Source organism: Mustela nivalis (genome assembly GCF_964662115.1).
Source record: "Mustela nivalis genome assembly, chromosome: 16".
NCBI classification, from domain to species: Eukaryota; Metazoa; Chordata; class Mammalia; order Carnivora; family Mustelidae; genus Mustela; species Mustela nivalis.
The window spans coordinates 60,021,015-60,048,864 of NC_139035.1; the positions used below are offsets into that span (position 1 = coordinate 60,021,015).

At 50.9% G+C, this 27,850-nt stretch overlaps 1 protein-coding gene across 2 annotated transcripts in view; it reads right to left on the reverse strand.

Moving 5' to 3' along the window:
• Nucleotides 1-27,850, reverse strand: part of UCK2 (uridine-cytidine kinase 2) — a 73,746-nt gene that overhangs the window by 3,905 nt on the left and 41,991 nt on the right. Inside the window, exons 2-6 of one of the 2 annotated variants that reach the window (XM_082702298.1) lie at nt 15,917-16,076; nt 14,762-14,858; nt 9,878-10,020; nt 3,755-3,852; nt 1,428-1,476 (exon numbers count right to left, since the gene is read on the reverse strand). In XM_082702298.1, the coding sequence (XP_082558424.1) occupies nt 1,428-1,476; nt 3,755-3,852; nt 9,878-10,020; nt 14,762-14,858; nt 15,917-16,076 (547 nt within the window). The remainder of the gene's footprint in view (nt 1-1,427; nt 1,477-3,754; nt 3,853-9,877; nt 10,021-14,761; nt 14,859-15,916; nt 16,077-27,850) is intronic. The other variant, XM_082702299.1, reaches the window with a different exon arrangement.

The window sequence follows — 27,850 nt, forward strand, 5'->3', positions numbered from 1 at the left end:
GATCCCTGCAGAAGGCTCAGAAATGTTAACATGGGGACTCTCTATTCTTAGCGTTAGAAATAAACGGTTCATCTCAAGCAAGTGACTGATGTTGAAACCACCATCACCAGACGTGGAATGAAGATGGAGTGCTTTCTGAGATGCTGCACAAAGAACACGTGCAACACAACGTCTCTCCTACGGTGTTCTCCCTGGGTTGTGTAAACGGAATCCAATCACGAGGAAACAAAGAGGAACCCAAACTGAGGGCCATTCTACAAAACAACGGGCCTGCACGCCTCAAGCCTGTCAAAGGAAATTGTATCAATCTTTACTTCTCTGGATGGAATGGCTGTTCTGTGGCCAGGAATGAAAATGCCCTTCTCTCTAAGAAATATACACTGAGGGACGCCTGGGTGGCTCAGTCGGTTGGGTATCCAACTCCTGGCTTCAGCTCAGGTCATGATCCCAGGGTCCTGAGTCCGAGCCCCTCATTGGTCTCCACACTCAGTGGGGAGCCTGCCTGCAATTCTCTCCATCTCCCTCTGCCTCTCCCCCTTTTCTCTCTAAAATGAACTAAATCTTAAAAAAAAAAAAAAAAAATTAAGAAATACACAGTGAAATAGTCATTGCTAAGACAGACTCCCCAATGACTCAGCAAATAAATAAATAAATAAATAAATAACTGTTTAAATGGAAGAAAGTTGAAATGAATTAATAAAAAGAGAATGAGAAGGTAGGGACTTCTCACAGATCATGCCCCAGTCTGCCTCAGCCCAGAGGTCCCCCTACCTACTTCTCAGACAAGCCGAAACCAACAAATAAATAAAAGCAACCAGCTCCCTTTCAGAAGGGCTACCTTAGTGGCAGGTCATTCGAAATTAAATTAAGAAGAAAGCGTGATGGGACGCCTGGGTGGCTCAGTTGGTTGGACGACTGCCTTCGGCTCAGGTCATGATCCTGGAGTCCCGGGATCGAGTCCCACATCGGGCTCCCAGCTCCATGGGGAGTCTGCTTCTCTCTCTGACCTTCTCCTCGCTCATGCTCTCTCTCACTGTCTCTTTCTCAAGTAAATAAATAAAATCTTTAAAAAAAAAAAAAAAAGAAGAAGAAGAAGAAAGTGTGCTTTTGCTAAAAGATGGCCTTGGATGCAAGGCCTCCCTAAGTGCCATCGCTGGGAGTGACAGCAAAGGCCAGTATCCAGCCCTTTAGTTTCTGTTAAAGAAGCATCAGTTCCTGTTTGTGACCATGGCCATACACACATGTACACAAGGGCCTGTTCCCAAGGCCAACTATGTGAACAGAAATTCCTTTCTGGCTCCCAGGAACAGACCAGTGGTTCAGCCACGTCCATGGAACCTTGCTTGGTCACCACATCCTGTCTCAAAGTATGACGGACATAGGGTAGAAGTCATGCCTCCACCAGATGACTCCCCACCAGGACTCACCTAGATTATCTGCACCTCTAGGAATGATCACATCAGCGTATTTCTTTGTCTGTGGAGAAAGAAATTCACAACGCATTAAAGAAGAAATAAACTGGTTCACGCCCCTCTTGAGGGGCCATGAGAAAAGGGTCAGCCTTCCTACCACTGACCCCAGTCGGTGGCAGCTTGAGGCTGCCAACACAGTATTTTTTAGCTCCTTCACCTAAATTACAATAAATCAGCTCTCTTGATCTTTCATTATTAATGGTTTCATACTATTTAAGCTTAGGACCTGCACTGTGAATGTGGTCTTTGAAACCAAACTCATAACTGCCTCCTCCCTACTAAGAAAAATATGAATTAGAAAAACCCAAATTGAAAAGGGAAGTGGTTCACCTTGGACTTCTACACACAGTCTGAAAGGGGACACCACTGATCCTAACACAAGGGTAAATCCAAGAAAAATAATCCCCCTGATGACCATTTGCATGGTCATTTTGTTACCATACTTTAAAAAGGGGGGGGGGGGGCTAGGTGGCTCAGTGGGTTAAAGCCTCTGCCTTCAGCTCGGGTCATGATCCCAGGGTCCTGGGATCGAGCCCCGCATCGGGCTCTCTGCCTACTTGTGATCTCTGTCTGTCAAATAAATAAAATCTTTAAAAAAAAAAAAAAAAGGTAAAGATACAATTTGATACATTCCCTTTTCTGTTTTCTTATTTCACTGGGATTTTGTGGACCACTTTACAAGTAACTGTGTTGTGGTGTGTGACCCAGCTTACGTCTAGCGTAAGACCACCTTCACCTAAGGATGCCTTCAGCACACGGGCATCTTGTGTACTAAAACCATTCAAATGCAACTGTGTCAGGACCAAACCCAATCTGAACTAGGCAGACCATTTATCAGATCTGAACTCCTGGCTTACACGGGAATGACCTGATCTTCCCTGATCACAGAGTGGCTGGACAGTGAGAACAAGCAGAAACCACCCAGAAAAATGTGCAGAACTTTAAGCTCTGTTATAACTAAATGAAACAGCAGAAAAGTGGCAGTTAGCTCTAGTTCATGTCCGGTAAGTTTACCCTGCATTATTATTAAGGTAAAAAGAGGAGGAGTCGTCCTCAGATAGATAGACGGATGGATCGAATTTCCTGGCTTCTCCACTCCCTCTACCCTCTGCCTGGAAACCTAATCCTGTGACCCAGTCCTCTCCAGGGGAATGAGCAGGCCACCGGCGTTACTCAGACTGACTCAGAAAGTCCACCTGTCCCCAGTCTGAAACAACAGAAGTCTAGTCTGGTTTGGCGCAAAACCTACTAACAGACTTGAAGGAACAGACAGTTGGAGATCATACTTTTCCAGGAGAAAGAAAGAAGTTCATTACTCGGAGAAACAGAAATTCCCACACTCGGCCCGCAGCTTCCAGTCTCCCAGAAGAGATCAACTAAGATCAGGCTAAGTCCCAGTGTCTCCCCACTCTCACTCAGAGTTCATTATAAATCGTTAAGCAGTTAGACCACAGTGAGGTCAACCTGGTGAGGACACAGGACACAGGTGCAGGCATCTCCTGAATTAAACGCTTCTTCTCAAACGACATCATCTCCTACCTCTTCCTCTACCACTACCCCCGCCCCCCACCCAACCACTGCAACCACCGTACCTCTTGTCCCTGGTGGGCCTCCCGCAGCACTCACCTCTCTGTCCCCTGAAGCCGAGAGTGTTTCCTGTGCTGAGGGCCGACTCACTAAACACTGAAAATTCCCCATATCCCCAACCTCCCTTCTCTGAAAGCCACTTCCCAGAGCGTTCCCAGCTGCCACAGGAGGAATGATGAGCCTATGCCATGGCAGAAGTAAGGAAGCTGATTCCAACATGGCAGGACACTTCCCACTGGGGAACGTATCCAGGGCCCAAAGACAAGCTCAAAGGGGCAGGGGGGAGGGAGGGCCTCCATGCAGTAGCAGAAGAGATTCGGAAGGAGATACCCTACTGCTGAGCCCTCCCTACACCAATACTACAACCATCACAGACCTTTTGAAGATCCCAATGGCCGAGTCTATGCTTAGGTATGGTGCACCCTCACACCGTGAGCCCACCAAGCAAGGAGTGCTGAGTTTGCTGGAGTCAGACAGCAGGACCCTGAAGGGCCATTCTGGCAAAGATGGCGGCCGACAGCTCCCAGAGAGCAGAAAGCCTCAAAGGCTGCCCTTCCTTGGGACTGGAGGACAGAGGATCATTCAGAGAGGAATGAAATTCAGGCCGGGGACTCCATCGGCTTACATACCTGTATGCGTGAGATTTAGTTTTAAATGCTAAATTCAACAAAAAACAAACCAAGAACACAACTCACTGGCAAGCAGAATTCCTCAAAGGCAGGCTTGACGAACGTAATGTACTGAGATAAAATCTGCTCAAGGTCCCTCCCTCTTTCGCTGATGTCCCTTAATACTATAAGAAAAGGAAAAACAAGAATCAAGAAAATGGTGCATGAGCCAACACATGTCCACCCTTCGTGAGGCAGACCAGGCTCACTCGGGCTCTGCGATTACTGTGGATGATTCACAAGCCGGATTCCTGAGAGACTTGACCAAGAGCGGGTCAGCAGCAGCTTCAAGAAAAACAAGTTACATTTTTATTGCTATAGTCAAATTGGGCGATGACATAAGGATCTTCTGAAGCAAAAGGCTGTCCAGCCTTAGCCAACAGTCTTCTGGTTTCAAGCAGCATTTGACCCAAATAAAATTTCAGTGTGAACAACATAAAAAAGCAGGACACTCCTGCAGGGCTCCTAACAGGGAGCAGACGGGGCCCAGAGAGGACGTGCGGCTCCTGGACGGCGTCCCCTTGTAGTTACTTACCTGCGTGCAGCCCACGGACCTCCTGCTGACGTGCCACCTTATCACGCCCGCACCCCCCCAACATTCCAGCCCCTACAGGCGCAGAAGCCGGGCAGAGGGTCCCACTGTGGCCAGCCACTCCTGCCGACCTCAAGCACAGGGGCTTGCAAATAGAAAACACCTCGTTTGAGGGGACGACACCCTGGTTTTGGAAACAGTGGGCTGCACTCCCCATCTTCGACCTTCTCCCCCTGGCACGGTGTCATTCAAGGGCTTTCAACCCAACACCTTTATTATTTTAACAACCTTTCGTCAAAAAACAGAAAAAGGGTCTGACCATCGAAGGGACTAGGATCCTGGCTCTGCCACTCTACACCAACCTCCCTGAGCCTCAGCCTCCCCCCAAACTCGGCAGTGAGAACTTGGGAGGAGATTCTCTCCGTCAAAACAGCGCCTCCCTACAGATGTTGAAAATCTCAGCCCCACGGCTGCCCGATCTTCCACCCCAACCCCGAGAGGGTGCCCTGTCCATCAGCAACCATTCGTGAAGGCCCCTGGGCTCCTCTCGACTATTACTCAGGTTACAGACTCAGCAGGGGATGAACGCACCAGGGCACACTTGCAAGTGAATTTCCCGACAGCCACGTCTCTAGATAATTCCGTGTGTCCACACACGCACACACGCACACAGGCAGGGGCAGGAGAGGGAGGGAGGCTCTCATAGTTAGGATTTGGGCTGGTGTGGAATGTGTGAGATTAGATGGCGAGAAGACCACATTCCAGAGGGTCAAGTGACACGGCCAGACCTCCTGACTCTCCCAGCAGCGCCTGCATTTACAAGACATCTCCACAGGAACCCTGGTCCGGGGCCATCGGGCAATCAGCAGGCTGCTGATGGGTCAGGCCTTGTCCCACGGCCCCTCCCGGCCCCAGGACCAGCAGAGGCGCCTCCCGCGGCCAGGAAATGGTGTTCCCGGGCATTCTGACGTGGGGCTGGAGGCTCTGCCAGGGACCTGGGCCGCCACGTGGCTCGCCCCCACCAGCCTCCGGAGCCCTGGCCCGCCGGCGACCGGGCTCCCCTCGGCCAAAACACACAGCCAGGGCGGCCTCCAATTTCTCCACGTTCCCAGATAAAGTACAAAGGGAAAAGGAAGCCAGGGCAAAGGGTATCAGGGCTGGGGAAAAAACAAACACACGGCCACACTCGGATAGCTTTTGCTTAAAAGCCGTGCAGAAGCCTGATGTCTGTGTTTCACAAGACTCGCTCTGCCCACGAGTGCGGCTGGCGTGCATGGCGTGGGCCCCTCTGTCCTTGCCCCGGCACACACACACGGGCCCGTGGGCTCGCCAGGGGCTCTCCGGCAGCCCCTGACCCCAGCCAGAGGCTCCCTTCTTACCTGTGCCTACGCCACTGCGTGGGGAAGGCGCAGAGCTGGGGACAAGCACGGGGAGCAGGAGAGTCACCCAGAGGCAGCCCTAGGCCCTGGGCCCGCCACCCGGAGTGGGGCAGGTAGAACCGACCTGGGTTGGAATCCTGATCCCACTCTTAGCTCTGTGACCTTAGAAAGGTTACCCAACCTCTGTGAATCTCATTTTCCTTAACTGTAAAATAGAGACATGATACACAGAGACTTTCTCATAAGGTCATTACTCCAAAATACAGGGGGATGGGCTTAAAGTCTTCAGTGCTGTGGCTGGTGCATGGGAGGTATTCGATAAACCTGAATTTCTACCACCCATGAGGACGGTAACTGAATCCATGAAGCTTCAGGAGAAGAACAGCTCCCTGACAGAACAGGGGGCCCCTGGGAGGGCAGCATCTGTGAATTCAGAGGAACTCAGGTGAGCTCAGGGGAGCTCAGGTAAGCAGGCCGGACCTAGCCGAGAGCTGGGGTCCCGCAGAGCAGCTGGAAAGGTGGGAGTGGGGGGTTGCGTGCGGAAGGGACCGCAGGGCACAGACGCATGGGAAGACACATTGGAGAGGGAGAAACAGGGAAGACAGGGAGAAGCCACCCTACAGTTTCTACCCTGGGAAGAGAAACAGGGAATGGGTGACAATGTTGCCCAGACACTGGGAACGTGCAAAACCAAACAGCATCACCCACCTCTGCTCCCTGAGAGCCTTCCACTAAGTTACCACCTCCAATAGCCCGAGACCCCACCTCGAGCCAAGGACAACACAAGGCCAGCCAGTTCACAGCACCAAAGTGCCCGGCTCCTCAGGCGAAGTCAGGAAACAGGGCCAAGCCAAGGACTGAGTCAGAACAAGGTCTTGGCACAAACCGGAAACTCCAGGGACTCAATACCGGCTCCCTGATCATCACTCTGACCTGGCACATTTGCTTGGAAAGGAAAAGGCCCTTTCAGAAGAGGGGGAAAGGTCAGGAAACTACCCGTCTGCCCACCTTCCCTGCTTGGCTCCCATGGCCGCCCTTCCAAAGCCACCAGGGCTCCTCTGGTCAGCCCAAGCCAAGAGCGAAATTTAGAAGGACCCAGAATAAATACGATTCCTCAATGGCTCAGCCCATTCAATTTAAAAATTAGTCGAGGAAATGTGTTACTCTAGTAACAGACTAACCATCTCAAGGTCCACTGCAGCCCTGAGGCTGTGGGCACCGGACACAGAGAATTATAGCAGAAAAGAGAGGAGGTGTCAGCCCTCTTTGGTCCCCGGTCTCAGTTCTTCCCTGTCCCCAAATTCAAGGGTGGGTTAAATAACACACATGGCAGGAAGGTAAAAGCTGGAGAAGCCAGTACCCCAAAGTATGAGGGGTTCCCGTGATGGAGTGTTTCCAAAGCTGCACAGCTCAAAGGCAAAGCCCCCATTCCACACGATGGTCAACTCTGACCAAGTGTCACGGGCCCGGTGACACGCAAAAGGGAAAAACCATGGCACTAACTCAAGTCTCCAGGAATGTTCTGAGGCCCATCAGCTGCTCCTGACTAACCCAGCCTCCCAGCCCACAACACACATGCCAGGCATGTTTTCTGTCCTACAAGGACAGAGAATGAACTTGTCGAAGCAGCATGTGGAAAGGCCCCGCAAGTCCACCAGGAAAGTGACTCACTAGCAGGTGACACAAGAAGGCAGAGGTCTGAGAGGGAAAGCGACAGCCTCCCTGGGAGCATCAGGGATGGGACCGGAGAAACCTCACAGAAAGCCACCACCACCTCCTATCTTCCCCTCGTTTTGCACAAGGATCCCACGAGAAGAGAGCAAAGGAGAATTCTCTGTGCCATCAGTGCCGTGATGATGCCGTGATGATCCGTCTGAATTAGAGGCCAAGACCGTCTGATTTTCAAGGATTCTGAATTCTGGATTTCTCAAATTTGGTTCTATTTGGCCACGGCTCTCATGTCCTTCTCCCTCAAGCATTTAACTGCACCCCCCCACCCACCCAGGACTTCAGTACCAGGTGCTGACCTGATGATGGGGTCAGGCCGCTGTTCCCGTTCCTGAGGATGAGATGACCACTCAGAGGTTCTGACCAGTCCTGATGGAAAACTCGGGGAAACAGAACATCTACCATCTCAGACAAAGCAGACCCGACCTAACACATGGAAGGTTATCGGCTAACTGCACCACCAGGCATTTAACCTGCCTATGGCTCCTCCTCACAACCCAGGGGTACTGATCGATACATCATCAACCAACGCCCGTATCCCTATTTATGAGGGACTAAGAGGTTACAACATAACCTGCCCGAGGTCAGACATCGACTAAATGGTGAAATCAGGATTTAAGTAGAATTCATCTGACTCGGGTTCCACCCACCCGCCCACCCCCGCCCCGGGGGGCATTCTGTTGCCTCCCAGACTTGATAGACTGGCGGGGACATGGAGCAGATCAACCATAGCAGGTCCTGGGTTTGGAGACTAAGGGGACAGATACACCAGGCCCTGGGGCGGGTACAGGAGGGAATACCAGGCTGGGGCCTTGAGGATCTATTAAAAAAGACCACGCAACTCTTTCCGGGCCCAAGTCATGACCCTCTAAACAAGCCTGTCTCCTTCACCTTATCCATAAAGAAACCCAAGCCTAGGAGGTCACCCGAGTCCCCAGCGCCACCAAAGTCACAAAGCTAGCTGGATACTGTGGGACTAGAATACGGGTCTCCCACTCTCCTTTCTTCCACTGAGGAGTTCTACCCAACCCCCACGCCACCTCGGAGTGGAAGTGGGAGAACAACTCACTTAACAGAGTGTAGACATTACTCCTTGGGAGGACAAAATCCAAGGTCTCATTTCTCTATATTCTGCTGGTTCCATTTATAGTTCTTGCAAAGAGGACTTAAGTGGATAAAGCACAAATTTGTTTTATGAACTGAAAAGAAAACACGCTACAGGCTTTGAGGTCAGAAGGCTCTGGGCTGGACCTTATAAAACTCCAATCAGCCGGGGCGCCTGGGCAGCTCAGTCGGTTAAGCATTTGCCTTCGGCTCAGGTCATCTCAGGGACTTGGGATCGAGCCCCGCCATTGGGCTCCCTGCTCAGCGGGGAACCTGAGTCTCCCTCTGCCTGCCACTCCCCCTGCTTGTACACACTCACTCTCTCTCTTTCCCTCACAAATAAATAAATAAAATCTTTTTTTTTTTTTTTTTTAATTCCAATCTGCCCATGATTTGCTCTGTGACTAGGAGTCACCCTTGTCACTCCCAGGGTCTCATTCCTGTTCCATGTGAGGAAGACTGGCAGCTTTGCTCACTTTCCTCATCCCCACGGTCCCTACAGGGGCTGTCCTTTTCTGATGCGGCTGGTACCCTCTCACCCCTGCCACTTCCTACAGCAGCCCGACCTACCGTCTTCACGCCCACGCCCTCCAGCAGACTCATCTCCCACCAGAGAGCCGAGGCCCTTTGGTTTGCCCTCCTCAAAACCCCCTGGTAGCTCTCCCTCACGGACCAGGGACCAAACGGGAAGCCACAGACCCCATAATCTGCCTCTAGCGATTTCCAGCATCTCTCTAGACAGCCATCTAGGAACTCCAGCCACCTGCTTCCTGATACAAGCCCTGTGTGCCTGTGTTTGCACCGTGTAATTTCTTGTGTTGTCTACGTCACCACCCTGCCACCCCTCCTGCCCCGTGAAGCCTCCTGATCCCGCAGGTGGAAGCAAGGGCTCCCCTCCATGTCCTGCGGGGCTGAATTACAGGCTCCGCTCCCCACCAAAGGACAGCAGTCCCTCAGGACACCAGGCACGGAGACCGACACAGGCACACCCTCAGTAAGGCCTGCGGAGGGAATGACCCAGCAACTGTGCCGCAGCTGGCGGGTCAGAAGGACCAAACCTCCATAGAGCTTTCTGGAAAATAAAGACTACAGAAGTGGGCTGGTGGGACCAGCTGCCCAGCGCTGTGGGCACTAGGGATTCCTGCCCCCAGACATCCTAGTTTTAGTTCCTATCTTGATGACGATGTCTGTGGGAAAACCACACAGACCTGGGCATTTAATCCCACTTTTTCCCCCGCAAAACCACAACATAAACTTCTGACTTCATCTCCGTGACCTCATAAGCCTTTCGTTATGCAACACAGTGACTAATCCCTTCTCAGATGCCGCCAGGAATTTGAGCAGCAGGACATCCTAGGGCTGAACTGGCTTAGCTGGACTGGGCCACTGGAGGCCTTCAGAACCCACCTCTGCGCGAGAGCCGGGTGTCGGCATCTGTGTCCACGAAAAGCTTCATCTGGAACAGGTCTCGCACCTCCTGGGAGTAGAAGGCCAGGATCCCTTCAAAGAGCACCACATCCGCGGGGTAGATGGTGACCGTCTCCTCCTTCCTGCAAAGCACAGAGCAGATGATGGGCCGAACCAGGCAGGGTGAGCAAAGGGTGGAGGAAAGCAGCATTTGTCCGGAGGTCTGGGGCCCCCTCCCTGCAGACCTACAGCAGGAACGAAAGGGGGAAGCTACCGCCCCCTTGCAGAGCCCTGAGACTCCCACTGATGGCCAACCAAAGGGCCATCACAACTGGGGCAAACGTCTCCTCTGAGCTCTCACCATAAAGCAGAAACAGAAGGCAGTCGTCCCTCTCCTTGGGATTTAAAAGAAAAAAAAACAAAAAAAAAAAAAACAAAAAAACAACAACAAAAAAAAAACCCATGCTGCTGAACACACAACAGAAAAAGACAGAAGCAGATGTGATTCCTTCTTTTTTCTGGAGGCGTCTCCAGGAATGCTCTCGGGCCTGGCATTTATGGAAGCTAACACTGAACTTCCACAAACAGAAACTCAAGTCTTCTCCCAACGACCCCAACCCCTCCCCGCTTCGGAGGCAACTGAAGGAGGCAGAAAAAGGAAATTGCAGAGGAGAGGAAGCTCCGACAGAGGGAGGGAAAGCCTCCCAAGCTCCGTCTGGTCCGGCTCCACGAGAACGCAGCGGTGTGTTGTGCTCCGGGGCTGACGGTGCTCTCCTCCTCCTCCTCCGGGAGGCAGGCGTACACACGGCCTCTCCACCTACCCCACAGGGTCACCATCCGCGTCGCGTCCGTCCTAACCTTCATCTATGGCCTCTTGCCTCAACGTCACGAAAAGCAAGGTAACGGTTCCCACTGCAAGGTTTACTACTCACGCGCACAGTGAGGAATAAAACCAAATAAAACAATGTAAAATAAAACAATTTTTAAATTGTTTAACAATTTTTTTAAACCCTTAAGACAATGGGTTTATCTGTGCAAACACAGGAAAGTCGGCAGCTGCCCCGGCGAGAGGATGCACGGAGCTTCCCTCCCATAAACACTCTCTGATTCCTTATTGCTCAGACCCAGGGGTTCCTGGGCAAATTGTCAGGCAGGCAACTGTTGGGAGCCACTACCCAGGGGCCAGAACAAGAGGTAGAAAAGGCAACCGAATAGGACCGGGTAAGATTAGGAAACTCTCTAGAGCAGTGATGTAATTCTGGATGCACACAGAACCATCTGGGGAGCTTTTAAAAAAAAAAAAAAGCATGCCTGGCAGCATCTGGGAGGCTCAGGCTGTTAGAGACACTGACTCTTGGTTTCTCCTGGTTTCAGCTCAGGTCATGATCTCAGGGTCCTAAGACTGAGCCTCTGTGCCGAGCGTGGAATCTGCCAGATTCTCTCTCCCTGTCCCTCGGCACCACTCCCCCACCGCACGTGTGCACACACGCATGTGTGCTCTCTCTCAAATAAATAAAATCTTAAAAAAAAAAAAAAATGCCTGGGATGCCTGGGTGGTTCAGTGGGTTGAGCATCTGTCCTCGGCCCAGGTCATGATCCCAGGGTGCTGGGATCAGATCCAGCATCGGGCTCCCTGCTCAGCGGGGAGCCTGCTTCTCCCTCTCCCTCTGCCTACTGCTCCCTCTGCCTGTGCTCCCTCTCTGTCAAATACATAAATAAAATCTTTAGAAGGAAAATAATGTATGCCTGGGCCCCACCCCTCAGGGCTCTGATTCCATTCATCTGGGGTAGAGCCAGAGTGCTGGTATTTTATAATACCACTCCAGGTGTTTCTAACGTGCAGCCAGGGGTAGGGACCACCGGTCTGGAGGAGTGTCAGCTACCAGAAAACAGGGTGCCCCCTGTGGTTTAGGATAACGAACCTAACTGGACAGAGCTCAAAAAGGAAACGGGAGCCGCTCTGGGCAAGTGCCCTGCATGAAGGAGAGTGGGAAGTGTCTGCTGGAAATGTTTGCGCGGGGAAGGGGGACTCCCAGGGCTCCGTCTGGAAAACACACACCCGGAGAGCGCTGTGACCGTGCTAGGTGTACATGCGCCGACACCAGAGCCGGCGCGATCAGGACACCTCGCTGGTAAGCATGAACAAGGAACAGGTGGTTTTCCAACTCAACAAACACGTCTCTCCGATCCTGGGAAAGCAAGGAAAACATCGCTCTCTGTGCTGTTGCTGGTGCCCCAAGAAGCTGGAATCAACCCCACCCCACGTGTGCACGTCCATCCAGGGAGGAGAACCCTTCCAACAGCCCAGAGCTAAGAACAACATCTCCTGGGCAACTGTCAGCCCAAAACAAGAGAGGAGCCTCGCCTGGTGCAATATTCCAGGGAGAAGTTCGAAGTCTGGCTGCGAAGTCCACACACGATACCAAGACGATCAGAGCATCTGAGAGAACCTAAATCCAAGCTTCTCGGGTGGCTCATGAGGAGAGGCAAGGCCACAGAAGGGTATCTACAGCAAACAAGACTCTTCTCGGTCTTAGTCCAACATCTGTTTGTACGTCACCATGAAAGGCCTGCGGACGGATCAGGAGCCGTAAGCTCGGAACAGCTGGGTCCCTGACGAGTGGCCCTTGAGGATGGAGGGACTGCTGTGGCCAAAAGTGGTCCAGAGATGTTTCACAAAGAGATGGGCTGCGGGCCACTAAAGAGAGGGGCTATCAAATGTACGGTGTGAAAGGAATCGAGGGTTGGGGGAGGACATCACGTCCAGACGGGAATTCTGCTGGGGTTTCGCTGCTTAATGCACGAACCTGATGGAGCTCGCGCAGCACACACGACCCCACCCCCTCCGTCCGGTCAGATCCTGCCTGCGGGCCATGCAGACTTCCACCGCCTGACGGGAGGCTCTCACCTCGGCTACTACTCCAAGGACTTCAAAAATAGCATCGTGATCCTCTCTTGCTGACACCAGAACCATCGGCTCCCACCCAACAGCCGTCTGTGACTCCCTACTCCCAGCACATTCGAGATCTGGCCCTGGCGTCCCCAGCCTCTCCTCTCTGGGTCTCTGAGGCCGGCCGGCCTCCAGCCACTCTTCCTGCACACTCACCCCGACCTGGCCCTCCTAACCAGCTGCGATTCCCCACCACGCTCGCCCTTGAACTGCTTCTCTACCCATTACCTTGAAAATCCCCTTCCCCGACGACTCCTTACGCTTTCCAATATACGGTTTAAATATCACCTCCTCTATTCAACCTGCTCTGACTACTCCAACCCTTCCTCCCTCCTTCACACTCCTCCTTGAGCCCTTACTTTAGTTCTTGGGCTGCATTTTAATTCTGTAGCACTGCCCTGCCCTGGACCTGAGAGCTGGTGGACTCCCTTGTCTCCCATAGACAGGACATCACCACCACTTGCTGCTAAGGCTAGAAACTACAATTCCCAGAATCCTCTTCCCTCTGGGGTCCCAGGGTGCTTTGCCAATGGGAAATGTAGAAGATGAAACAAAACCCATCTGATTTTTAAGAAACCTTAATAGCCACACAGGGCTACTTCACAGATACTCTCTAAGTGGCCCCCCCCTTGGAGGCTGGGGCTCCAATGTGGCAGCTTCTTGGACTTGCCATGGACACTGGCTTCTTTTCCAATGCCTCAGACCACAGGCTCCCAGATCTTAGCTCTCTCAGCACCTCCCTCAACACTCATACTATATCCAATTCCTATACCAAACCCCTTTATTCCTACACGGCCTGTGGTGGTTTCATGCTGGAGGTGCACCTGGTTGAGTTGACGGCGCAGTAGCGTCTGGTCCTTAGTAGGACACCCTTGAGAAGATACTGGGGAAGGATGAGAGCAGGGCGCTGAGCAGCCTGGCTTCTGCAGCGCACTGTGTTCACTCTCCTCCACCTCCAGCCAATCTCTGCCACACCCTCCAGTCCTGGGAAAGGCACAGAACATGTGACAAATCCCGCATCAAAGGCTGGCTGAGACAGTACTAAAGGAACACACAGGGAGACGGAGATGGGCTTTTAATTATAGAGACATTTGGCAGCAAAAGATGCATGAAATTTAATTTCCCATTTAAAAAAAAATAAATCCACTTGAGAGAATGAAAAGAAAGGAACCAAGAGGGAAGGATGAAAAGCAGGTGGGAGAAACTTTCAAAACAGCGCCGCGCTGAAAACACTTACTGAGTAATTACTAGCCAAGAATAAGGAGCAACGACGCGTGCTTGCAATGCCATTCAGAAGTTTAGAGTCTGCCTGGGAAGTCAGTCCCAAGGACACAGAGTGAGCCGAGTCCTGGGAGGCTCGAGGGAGCGTGGGAGCCTGGCCAGCAGGCATCGGGAGGTCCTCTAGAAGCCTTGGGCAACCACTCAGAGGGAAAGAAGATGAGCCCCTCCTGCACACCTCATCAGGAGCATAAACACAGATCAGCAGAAAGGACACGACTCAGGAACTCTCCTGAGAGTTGAGCGTCTGGTCTCTGGTGACCTCGGTGCCCTCACACTTCTCTGCGCCGTCCAACCAGCAGAGAAGAAAGAACAGTTTTCTTTGTTCTTCCTCCCGTGTCCTCTGCCCAGCCCGTTCACATCGGATTCCAGGAATAACAGCTCGGGGCGGGGAATCAGGACAAGTGTATCGTCCCTCACCTGAGCCCAAATTCATGAACTTGTCCTTTCAGAGTCAGGAAAAGGTGATGAGCAGACTGTTCCAGGAAGCACCAGCCAAACTCCCCAACCCTTGCACACCCATGGCGCACACGGCTGCTGCTCACACACAGGTGGCCGTGGGCACAGGGCAGGGGAGGCCCCAGCCTGCAGCCTGGGAGCCAGGGCGGCTCTGGGAGCTGCGAGAAGCAACGCGTAGTCCCGACGAGCTCACTTACCGGGAATGGGAGACAAAGTCATACACGGGAATCTGCACCGTCTTCCCTTCGGTGATTTCTTTAAGTGTTTTGAAGATGAGTTCATTGTCAAAGGCATCTGAAGGAAATCAGACTGTTTAAATGTTGCTGAATTTTTAAAATTACTTCTTCTATAATCATCCACATCTATTTCGTGGACGTATACGATACCCTAGAGGAGCACATACGCTCCCACTGAAAAAAGCAGATCTCTACCCGAAACAGAAGGCAAACTCCCTGGATCTCAAAACAGAATGTATGAAAGCGTTCTGAAGGACTCACTTCTTTTTTCTACCTTTCTGTTCCCCGCCCCCCCGGCCCCAGCCACCTCTCTCCTCCAAGTTCAGCTTCTGTCTTGGCAGCTGGCCTATGTTAACCTGGAAAAGTATACACACAACTAGGGGAGTGTAAGGGGCACCAGGGTTTGATTCCAACAGTTACAAGAACCAAAACCAGAAGCACCTGGGTGGCTCAGTTGGTTAAGCATCTGCCTTCGACTCAGGTCATGATCTCAGGGTCCAAGATCATGATCTCAGGGCATCGGGCTCCCTGCTCTGCAGGCAGTCTGCTTCTCCCTCTGCCTGCTGCCTCCCCCTGCTTGTGCTCTCTTTCTCTCTGACAAATAAAATCTTAAAAAAAAATTAAAAAAAAAAAGAACCAAAAACCAGCTGAATGAAGGGCAATGCACTGGTCTGAGACTGTCAAGGCAAAAGTCACACAAGCAGACATCCCGGGCTCTCCACGGTCCTTTCTGCCAGTCGGTGAGTTTCACAGTCTGCCATGGGCACGCATGTGTGGTACGGGGGTGGGGCGGGGGGCGCACAAGCTGCTTCCGATCAGAGGAGGCAGAAGAACCAGCTGTGCTTGTGCCCATCTCAAGTAACAGGCTCACACAGAGTCACCCTCGTTCAGACGCAAGCCCTAGTCACAACAACACGCAACTGTGTAATGCCTTTCGAAACTCCTTCTTCAGGCCCCACATAACCCCGTAAGGTCATTTATTCATCCCCGTGTTATCCAAACAGATTCCAAGGGGTCAAACAATGTCCTCAGTGAACCAGCAAGTGCACGAACAGACACAGACGGGCAGACACACACATACACACACACACCCCCTCCCCTCAACCGCTGACTCACCCGGGTGATCAAAATTGAACTGGCCCTTCAGGGCTTTGGCCTTCTGCTCCGACGTGAGGACACGGTAGAAGCTATCCTGGCTCAAGATGACCACCTGCTTCTGGCGACAGTCCACCTCATTCTGCCCCAGGAGCTGCACGATCTTAGCACAGACGGAAGACTGCAGGAGAGAAGAGGGGGCGAGGATTAAAGGGGCTCCCGGCCGCTCCCGGATGTGCACGGCCTCCACCAGGGGCTTCTGGAAGGAAGAATCCGTAGGCTACATCTTGTAGGATGGATCAGAAGGTGCTAAGGGAGAAAGTCAGTCTGCTGAGAGGGGGGATCCCAGAGTCTCTTTTCCCTCCTTCCGTAACACAGCTTCCTACTCGCAGGTATCTACAGGGGCCGCGGCGGGGAGCAGGGCAGTAATGCCTACCTCCTCTTCCATGCAGCCCCTTCTAAAGCCGCTACTGGAAAGCAACAGGAATGCATTCATCCCTGCTTGTGCCCTGGTCTGGACACTCAGGAAAGAGCCGAAAGTGGAAAGAATGCACCTTGGAGATGTGCTGATGGCCCAGAGGGCCCCTGAGTCACGAAGGGACTGAGACCATGTGAAATCAAAAGCCAGGGCCAGAGAACTTGGCCAGTTAGCAGTTAAGGTCAAGGTCATGGCTTGCATCCTGCTTGCGCGGCTTCCTTCTGCTCTAGTGCCTGGCCGCGGTCTTGTCCGCACTCACACTCACAGTAAACCAAATATATACCACCACTTGCGGGCTGCGGTGACATGGGATAAAACACAACCAACACCTAAACTAACCTGGGGTTTCCCTGCTACGAAGAGGACAGCCTGTTCTGGATGAACTCAAACCTACACGCTTTGGGTCCAGCGTTGTGCCTGCAACACCCGTACCGGTGATGTTGTGAAAATGGGAAATGCATATTTAGTCCTCCTTGCATTTCTGGCGGAGTTCTTAAAACCCCTGAATTTCCTAAAGAGGGAGAGAGGTGCACCGGTCTTTGTTTTGTTAAGGAGGAGGCTTCTGGAAAGCACCTAAGGATGGGAGTGGGTTGCCAGGGGAACCAACCATTGCTGAGCGGGTTAGAACTTTCAACCCTCCTGCCCTGACCTCCAGGAAGGGGAGGAGCTGGAGGCTGAATCCCGGGCCAACACCAACGATATAATCAAAAACGGGATGTCATGAAGCCTCCACACAGACGCAAGACGATGAGGTTTGGTGAGCTTCCTGGTTGGCGAACACATGGAGCATGGGGAGAGCTGCCAGCTCCTCTTCTCTTAGAACCTGCGCTACACGGCAGCTCTCCCACCGGGCTGGTCCTGCCTTATACTCTTTTATGATCAACCCGCAACCTTTTAAGTAAAATGTCCACGTTGTGTGTGCTGCTCGAGGAAATTAATCAAACCCACAGAAGGGACAGCTGGAACCTTCAATCTATATCCAATCAGCCAGCAGCACAGGTGACAACAGGTGCTTTCAGGGGGACACCGGACGTCAGGGCAGAAGGGGTGCAGGGCAGTGTCTCAGGACTGAGCCCTACCCGTGGGAATTAATGCGATCTCTAGGTAATGTCAGAATTATTAGGGTGAATTCTCGGATACCCTGCTCATGCCGGAGAATTACTTATTGATGTGGGGAACCCCCCCCCCACCACAGCCCCACACACTAGAATTGGAACTGGGTACAGAACCTAACATCTACCTCTTTTTCCTCTCCCATTACATACTCTTCATAAAAAGAAAAGCATAAAAAATGATATGCTCTTAAAAGAATGACAGTGAAGGACCGTATTTACCAAATAACTCATTTTTTTCCATCGTATACAGATTAGTTTAAACATAAGAATGTCTACATTACAAGACCTCTACAAGCCATAGCCAGCCTTACGGAGCCAGCTGACCTAATTACAAGGGATGATAAAAGTGGCGCAGTTAGAGGTTTCTTGGGCTCAGTCTTGGGAGCTTGCTTCACTATCGAACTTACTTTACCAACTGGTTTTAACAAGGAAAAACCTGGACACTTGGTAAAGTTACATTTCTCATAAGGTCTGGATTTGGTCTGTCCAAGCCTAAGGAAAACTGGACATTCCTGTTGCCCCAGTCAATCCCCATGAGACTATTTGCACAATAATTCCTGTTGCACAAACTGAGACACACAACCAAGTAAGGATCTTTGGAGCAACAATATTTTGACTCAGTTGTTAAATTGAGTGAAAACTCTAGGGGCGCCTGGGTGGCTCAGTCGGTCAAGCCTCTGCCTCCAGCTCAGGTCATGATCCCAGGATCCTGGAACAGAGCCCCGCATCGGGCTCCCTGCTCAGCAGAGAACCTGCTTCTCCGTCTGCCTGCCGCTCCCCCTGCTTGTGCTCTCTCTCGATCTCTGTGTCAAATAAATAAATAAAATCTTCAAGGAAAACAGAAAACTACTTTACCTTTCTGACATTTTCACGTATTAACAGAAAAGCATTTAAAACGGGATTTTTGGAACAGCAGTTAGGCCAGGAAAAAAAGTCACAGGAAGATAAAACTTGTACATGACGTATGCTAGATTCCAAAATGAAAATACCCCAAAGAATCAAAGCCTCTATACGATTATAAACTATACATTTTTAAACAGGTGCAAGCCCACTATTTCATTTTCCTAACTTCCATCTGGTTCCACATCCTAAGGCTATGCAGGACGAAGTCTACACCAGTACCTTTTATGAGCAGATAGAAATACATCTAGAAGTCCAAAGAAAGAACAAAAATGAAGAGGGCTTCATGGAGCCAAAGGTATTTAATCTACTTGATTAATGAAATCATGATATTTTTATTTCTAGTTAAAACCCATTAAATATTTTTTTTTAATACGAAGACCAATCTCTACCAAAAAAGAGTATATAAAGTAGTTGTACTACCTAATCTTGCAGGTAAACAATCATTTCCCTTAACCCAAGTACAACCCAGGACAAATGGACAAAATGGCCAATAAAATCGGGTTCCTGAGCACATCTCGAAAGCCAGTGTTCATTACAATTTCTTACCAAGGATAAATCTGGCTGTTTTGCTGGTCCACAGCTGTGTGTCTTGGCTCTACGTTTTCAGGGCCTGTTTGGTGATACTACTTTCTTTCTTTTTTTTGTTTTGTTTTAAAGATTTTATTTATTTATCTGACAGAGATCACAAGTAGGCAGAGGCAGGTAGAGAGAAAGAAGGGAAGCAGGCTCCCCGCTGAGCAGAGAGCCTGATGCGGGGCTCGATCCCAGGACGCTGGGATCATGACCTGAGCTGAAGGCAGAGGCTTGAACCCACTGAGCCACCCAGGTGCCCCATCCTACTTTCTACAACCACACCACCCTCACCTATTACTGATTTAGTAAGTCAGGGCGCAGGCCACGTGCTCCATGACAACCACCCTCCTAAGTTCCAAGTGCGGTCCTTCCCAGATGTGGAAACCAGGTGAAATGACTCGCCTACAATCCTGTTTCTCTTCATCCTCAACCTAAGCGGTAGTCAGAACTCCCAAGGTGGAAGCCCTTTATCATGGAGATAAACATCACCACGTGAACAAGCAAAGAAAACACCTGCCTCCAGGTCAGTCTAGGTTTTTGGAGTCTTTTCTTCCTCCTGGAACTTGTCAAAGTGGCCTCTAAAAAAATCTAGATAGCTGTTGAACTGGGGGCAAGAGGTACACGGGAGTCCATTATGCCATTCCTCTCCTTGAGGAGAGGTTTGAATTTTCACACAATCGGAGAAAGGAGTCCTACAGAGACTCCGCTGTCCCACGAGTGAATGGTCTTTGCCCTATTTCATGTCCTCTTCTTAGGGCTCCTTCATTTTAATTTCCCTTTCCCCAAATCCTGCCCTCTTCAGCAGGATGATATAGGACCCCCAAGGTATCCCGTTTTCTCAAGAAAGGAAATAATTCGACAAAGATCACGGCTGGAGAAGGCAGGCAGTCTCAAGCTTACAGGAAACGCTAAGAGTGGGCAAGGGTGCGATCGGGAGTCGGAAGCTAAGATTTAAAATAATTATGTCACAGGAAGACAAACACTGTAGGACTCCACTTAAAGGAGGTCTCTAGACTAGTCAGAGTCACAGAAACAAATCAGAATAGAGGATGCCAGGGGCTGGGGGAGGGGAAAGTGAGGAGTGGTTCAATGGATACAGTTTCACTTTTACGTTAGGAAGTTCTGGAGAATGGTGGCCCAACAATGTGACTGTACTTGATACTACAGAAATGTACACCTAAACACGGCTAAGGTTATGAATGTTATCAAAAGTGTTTATTACCACAATTAAAAGCACGCATTATTATTGTAACAAAAGCAAAATCGACAGCTTCTTCCTAGTTGGTACTAGGCTTGGTATTTTAAAATGATCTCACGTATTTACGAGAACCCTATGTGACAGAAATGATTATCATACCCATTCCACTGACATGAAGACTGAGGTGAGGACATGTTAAATGACTTGCGCAGGGCATGGGCGGCAGAGCCAGGACTCAACCCAAGGGGCCCAAACCCCAGAGCTCACCCCCTTACTGGCTGCACCTCACAGGCAAACTAGCTTTCGCCCACTGGAGTTGGAGCGGGGCTCAGTTTCATGTGGCATCTCCGGATTCAGTGCAACGCATCCAAATACATTCTGCTCCTGCCACTTCCGGCACATTTTTCGGGGGCAGGGGGTGGAAAATAAGCCATTTAGGACTGTGGGTTGCTGTCTGATTACAAAGTGAAGGTCAGGTCAACATGAGGTTACCGGGGCACCTGGGTGGCTCAGTGGGTTAAGCCACTGCCTTCGGCTCAGGTCATGATCTCAGGGTCCTGAGATCAAGTCCCGCATCGGGCTCTCTGCTCAGCAGGGAGCCTGCTTCCCTCTCTCTCTCTCTCTGCCTGCCTCTCCGTCTGCTTGTGATCTCTCTCTGTCAAATAAATAAATAAAATCTTTAAAAAAAAAAAAAACAAAACATGAGGTTATCTTTAGAAAGGGGACACACACACACACACACGGAATAACCAGTAAAGGAGATATACAATTTCTTCACCTGCATGGCACTGGAAGACACCAATTCCTTGAACTCCATTACAAGAAGATGTTACTGTTTTCTCTCTTTTTTACAGAATGAGGAACCTGAAGCTTGGAGCCCATCAGTTAAATGCCTTGTTCAAGGTCCCACAGCTGAATCTCAAACGTAATACCTCTTCTAGCTTCAAATGCCCCCAAATGCCCCAGTTCTCTTCAGTATTCCAGAACTGGAGCCCTGATGTTCTCCATAAATAGACTCTACTTCCAGAGATCAGTGATGGGGAAAAGGAGAGACGGAGGGAACTGGTTAGGAACAGAGCAAGGTTTGGTCCTGCTGCATCGTGAGAGTCAACAGAACGGTACACGAATGGTCATAGAATTTCAGAGAACTACAGGCAGACCAAGTGATCTGTGTATGGAAAAGAAGCTGAAAGTACACACACACACACACACACACACACACACATACACACCTGTTCAAGATACTTGGAATCTAAGTCTGGAGACTGTTCGAAAGAACCTAGCTGTTAGAAGCCAGCAACGAGGAGCCTGAGGCTCTGTAGTTCTGAGAACATGCCAGCATTCGACCCCACGATCGGCCAGTCCCCCAGATGTGCTGAACGATGTGCCATGCTAGCCTCGTCCCTCAGAGAGACACACTTCCTTTCTGGGAAGCCCCAGAAGCAAGCCGGCAGCAGCCCCTCCAACTGGCCCTTCCGACAGGGGACTGAGTGGGCTACAGGATCCTGTCCTGCCGCAGAAGTGTGATTTCTCTACAGTGGTTTTCACGTAGGAGGCGGCTCGGACAGCCCGGACCCCATCTAACCGCGCCGCTGCTGGTGTGTGTCTGCTCCCCACACACATCCGTCAGGTCCTCTGCCCAGTTCCAGTATTGCGGACAGTAACACTTGGTAACAAACAGGGCAAAGGAGCTCTGGGTGGCTTCTTTGTTGAAAACCCTCTACCCTCAACACTTAGCTGCTGAGAGGCTGGTTGGAGGCCAGCGGAGAGCCCAGGAGGCCTCCAGGCTGGGTGTGTCCCTAGAGCAATGGGCTAGTAGTATTTGGTAAGCGTAGCCTTCTGGAAGAACACAGAGGAAGGGAACTGCTGCCCCACATTTAGGGGTCCCATCCAGGTGCCTATCCCACTCTCAGTAAGCTGCTTCAGGATCTGGCGGGAGGGCTGTGGAGATGGAGAAAAGCCTAGCAACCCCCCAGGCCAGGGCTGGAAAGAGCCAGCCAGCCCCAGTTCAAGTGCGGAGACTCACGTCCTCCCGGGCCTTGGGAATGGTTTGTGGACGTCCCGTTAACACCTGCCCTGAACTCACCACCACCACTAGCTAACAGCGCAAGAAGGCCAGATGCTCAGCTCTTCAAGCAGGGGGACCCCCTCTAGCTCCGTCACTCAGGGGATATTTCCAAGTTACCCCAATTACTCTGGACAGCAACTTTCACTGTCTCTAGCATTAAGTAAGGAACACACTGCTAACTGATACGGCGTCCAGCACTGGCCCCCAGACACATCACTCCTCTGGGGGCAGAGGTTGCCTCCCCCCACCCCCCCGCCCCCACCCCCCCGGCTCTGAAGCTCTAATTTACAGGCACAGGAAAACTAAAGCGCCAGTCCTTTGTCCTAGATGAGATAAAACAGAGCTCAAACATGCTGACGGGATTCCCAATCAAACAGATGGCAGCAGCGGCAGGGAGGGCTCTGGGAATATCTGTAAGGCCATCAGTCTTAGGGGCCTGGATGCCCCAGAACCCGTGCACTGCAAGTGGCTTCTCCCAGCCGAAATAGAATTACCGCCACCCTCCCCCTGCCCCACATACAGAAATCCCTAAGTTGGAAACTCGCTAAATGGTTATGTAATAAACGCGTCTTAGGTACCAAAAAGCAGCCACAGGACAGTCCAATAACCTACAACCCCTGGAGCAGAGAGACCAGCTGTGACTCAGCATCTGCTCCCCGAGCCTGGCAGGACAGGGCACCTGCAGAGCTCGCTCAAATGTATGTCATGATTACCAAAAGAATGTCTGAATTCATCCAGCAGACCCCAGCAGACCTCCCTTTCTTCAGACCTGCTTGTTTCATTTTTAACGATTTTACTCATTCATTTGAGAGAGAGAGAGCAGAGGGAGAGGGAGAAGCGGACTCCCTACTGAGGGGGAAGCCGGGCACGGGACGCGATCTCCCAGGACCCTGAGAACACGACCTGAGCCAAAAGCAGACACTTAACTGACTGAGCCACCCAGGCACCCCCAGACCTGGTATTTGTAAAAGCAAAGCTTGTTCTGCTCAAGAGCACAAACCTCTGTTCCATCGTAAAGGACTCAGGCAGGGACAGCTAGCTGTGCACCTCAATCTGAGTCCGCAGAGTTTTAGCTGGGCGCCTGACCTGGCTTCCCAGCCTCCCTTGCTGCTCCCAGTGACTGTGCTAAGTTCTAACCAAACCGATAAGCAGGAGTGTGGAGTGGTAGCTTCCTGGAATCTCCTTAAAACATCGGGATCCCTGCCGACTCTCCTTCCTGCTGGCTGGACTGCAGACTGGATAGCTGGAGCACAAGCAGCCACTTTGCAGCCTGGCATCATGAGACTAAATGTAATGGAGCAACTAAATCAAGGGAGTCCCAGACTTCAAGGATTACAGAGCTGAGAGAGGAAGGACAGTGAGATATAACTCATCTTGTTTAAACCCAGTCACTTGTGGTTTTCTGTCCTCTCTAACAGAAATGACCCTAATACTGAGGTCAATCGTCATGTACCCAGAATACCTCAGTGCAAATGTTCTCTTGAAAGCAGGAGTGATTCTCGTGCCCTGGGCCATGAGGCTGCCTTACTCTTCACAGAAGCCAAGAATATCTCATCAGCCAAATCATGTCCATGTGAGTTTTAAAAGGTAGGGTGAGGAGGACCACTTGCCCAACCAAGGTCCCCAGACCACTGGGCACCCCCCTGCCACCGTCTGTGTATCTCCCCTGAGCTGCCACAGCAGAATTCAACATCCTCCCCACCCCATCAGTACTTGGCTTGAGCTACAGGCTTAGCTCCACAGAGGAAGCAGTATCTAGGGAGGGAAACCCAGCACATAAACAGTGCCAGAGAAGAAACTCCCCAAAACACAAGTTCTCAGTTTTAATTCCTGATAGATATGCTGGGGCTGGAAAGGCAGTTTAGCCTAGAAAAACCCAGGTCCTTGCATGAGAAAAATCCTCACTGATCAACAGTCATCAACACAAACACGCTGCCAAGACTTTTCCACGAACTGCCCATCGCATTAAGCTCTGTTCCTAGGAAAGACATTTCTAGAATGCACTTCTGGGTTCGTAAAATTGTATGTTTGGCCCTGCTCTCTCTTTCCGTCAGGAGCGCGTACTAAAAAACCCGGTCACAGAGCACTTACTCATCAGCTTCAACTGCTCTGAGAATCAGCTGGGGGATAATGAGCAACAGAAACACTTCAGAGCTACACAGCAGGGCGCCTGGGGCGGCTCAGTCAGTTAAGCGTCTTAGACTCGGGTCATGATCTCAGGGTCCTGGGATCAAGACCCGAATCAGGCTCTCCGCACAGCAGGGAGCCTGCTTCCCTTCCTCTCTCTCTGCCTGCCTCTCTGCCTACTTGTGATCTCTGTAAAATAAATCAATAAAATCTTAAAAAAATTAAAAATTAAAATTAAATTTATTTTAAAAAGCTACACGGAACGCACCAAACACCAGCTATTTGCAAGACTCTGCAGATCCTCCCTTACTTTGTCCTCAACCCGGCCCTTAGGGGGTTCTCATCATCCCCACTGACACAGCAGGAAATGGGCACAGGGAGGCAAGGACACAACCAGCGCAAGACCTAACAGCCAGTTCGCGCAGCTGAGCCGCTCTTTGAACCTGGGTGGGCCGGCCTCACGACACACGCTCTGGGCCCTACATGCACCTTGCCTTGCCACACGAGAGGTGGAGACCCCCTCCCTTCCCTCGAGTCACAAGGACCCTGCACACGCAGGAGCACCAGCACCGCGGACACAGGAGCTGCCAGGAGCAGAACATTCTCCCCAAGGCTCTGCGACCTGTTTGTTCTCTGTGGGTTTCGCAACGCGCGGGCTTCCTTCCTGGTTAATTTTTCTGTCAAACGATTAACTAGGAAGAGATCAAGATAAATCATTTGTGATTCCCTACAATTCGTTCTTTGGGGGAGAAAATAGTATTTAAATGCAAGTTAAAGGAGGCGGGACGGATGCTCTGGGGAAACCGGGGAGCCCCTGCAGGTGTGTCTGAGCAGAAGCAAGCAGAGGCCTCGCTGGTTACAGCAGATGCGCACACGTGGAGAAACCCTTCCAGAAAGTGCGGAGAAAGGACCGATAACATTCCTACTCTCTGACCAGGCACCACACTCACAGTGGGATCAGGGAAGGAGACAGGACAATGACGTAAAAACATGTAAGCAGGAAAGAGAACAGAGACTGGTGTGCACCCCAGGACCATAACCATGTAACCAAAGCGAGGAACAGGACGGGGGAAATCTGGAAGGCAAACCCGTCCAAAGTAAAAACTGATGTAGTTCTTCAACATTCTCTTAAAGAAAAAAAAAGGGTGGGGTGCCCACGCTCCTCCCGCAAAGCCAAGCGTGCAGTTCATCCACGGCCTGGTAAACAGCTGTCGCCAAACGAAGGCCAAACAGCGGGCAAGACAGGACTGTGCTTGTCCCCAAGCAGCCACGAGACCTCACAACTGGATTAAAATGATTCAGTACAAACAGGGATGGATCCCGGACTCCTCACGAATATTCTGAGCCTGAATATGGAATCTGTGAGTATGTCTTTAGACTCCCCACACGATAAGCACCAAAGGCACCCCCCACCCCATACACACACACTCTGGAAAGCATTTGGGATCACCACAAGCTTCGATGACTCTGCGGCTCAGGAAGCCCTCTTGGAAAGCTGGGCGCAAAGAGGAAGTCAGCAGGAGGGTCAATTCTTAGCCTCGTGGTTGCAAGTTAAAGTTGGAACTTCCCCGCCACACACCTTTTTTTTTTTTTTTTCACTTGAGGGCTAGGAGGCTGGTTGAGAGGGTGAGACCCCGCAAACCAAGCCCCTTGTCTTAGGAACAGACAAGCGTATCTTTGGGCAAGGCATACCATACCCAAAGCCATGCATCTGCTGCCACCTGGCTTACGGGGCGACAATAATATGCCCAGCACAGAAATGACTGCCCAGGACTCCAAGTCCCTCTGAGGGAGAGACACAAGAAGAAAGCTGACTTTCTCCCCCAGTTTTTAAAAAAAAATTAATTAAATAAGTGGGATAAAGGAGAGCCCAGGGTGCCAACTGGATCCTGTGCTGAATCTTTCCAAATTGAAAGCCATACACGGGACAACTGTTTACTGAAGCCTTAACAGCACGGGGAGCTTTGCGGTCCCTCGTCCTTCCCCAGCAATCCTCAACCACGCTGCTGAAACCCGGAGACCAAACTATCTGGTTATCAAAAGATGTTTTGTTTTGTTTTGTTTTAATTTCCTCTTTAGGTCTCCTCCAGCACCCAGGCCTAAACACAGAGCAGCAGGGAAAGGAAACGGAAAACACTGTGCCCAGCACCCACTTCCCTTCCTTTCTGAAAGTCCTGTAGTGTCTTTGAAAACTCAATTTAGTATTTATTCTTCCTGGCCTTGAAGAAAGGGGTTCAAGGGCTCTATGAACAGACTTCATCCTTTTGCGGTGCCCCTTCTAGGTGTTGATGGAGTCATCATTTATCAACCACCAAGGCCCCCCAAACTCTAGAATCCAAAAATAGATGAACGAACTCCCAGAGCGACACAGACCACGTGACTCTGGAAAGGCCAGCAAGCCGACCCCACTCCAAGTCATCATCAGTTCGCAGGGCTCATCCATGCTGGTGACTAAGAGGAATGAAAGTAAATATCCTTTCAGGAGAATGATGTTCTTTCCTTAAATTGTGAAGCCAAAGCTACTATCAGTAAACACAGGCCGAACTCGTTCTGCAACCATACAAGTATGTCCCACTGATGTGACGGAGGCACAAAGGCAATCCCACAGAGGACCCAAGTCTTTTCAAGAAAGGGTGCGGAGCAAGGGGACGTCCGGAGGTAAAACTATGAACTGGACCTGAACTTTACACTTTATGCAAGAAGTAACTCAAAATGGACCACAGGTTGGAGCACTTGGGTGGCTCAGTCAGTTAGGCCACCAACTCTTGATTCCGGCTCGGGTCATGTCTTGGGGTCCTGGGATCAAGCCCTACCTCAGTCCCTGCGTTCAGGGCGGAGTCCACTTAAGGATTCTCTCCGCCTCCTGCCTCTCCCCACTCACACCCTCTCCCTAATAAATAAATAAATCTTAAAAAAAGAAAGAAAAAAAGAAAGGGCCAGGGGCGCCTAGGTGGCTCAGATGATTAAGCATTTACCTTCAGCTCAGGTCATGATCCCAGGGTCCTGGGATCAAGTTCCGCATCGGGCTCCTTGCTCAGAAGGGAGCCTGCTTCTCCCTCTGCCTGCTGCTCCCCCTGCTTGTGCTCTCTCTGACAAATAATCTTAAAAAATAAAATAAATAAAATAAAATAAAAATGAAGCACAGGCAAAAATCTACCAAATTTGGGGCACCTCAGTGGCTCAGTTGGTTAAGTATCTGACTTCGGCTCAAGTCATGATCACAGGGTCCTGGGATCGAGGCCCCTAACAAGCTTCCACTCAGTGGAGGGTCTGCTTACCCCTCGGCTCCTCCTTGCACTCATGTGCTCCCCCACCCTTAAATAAATAAATAAACTCTTTAAAGAAAATCTATCACATTTATTAAGGAAAAAACACAGGAGAAACTCTTCAGGATCTAGTGCTTGGCAACATTTTCTTAAGCTTGATACCAAAAGCATTACCTATAAAAGGGGAAGCTGATAAAATTAATTTTACCAAAAATAAAAGGTGCTCT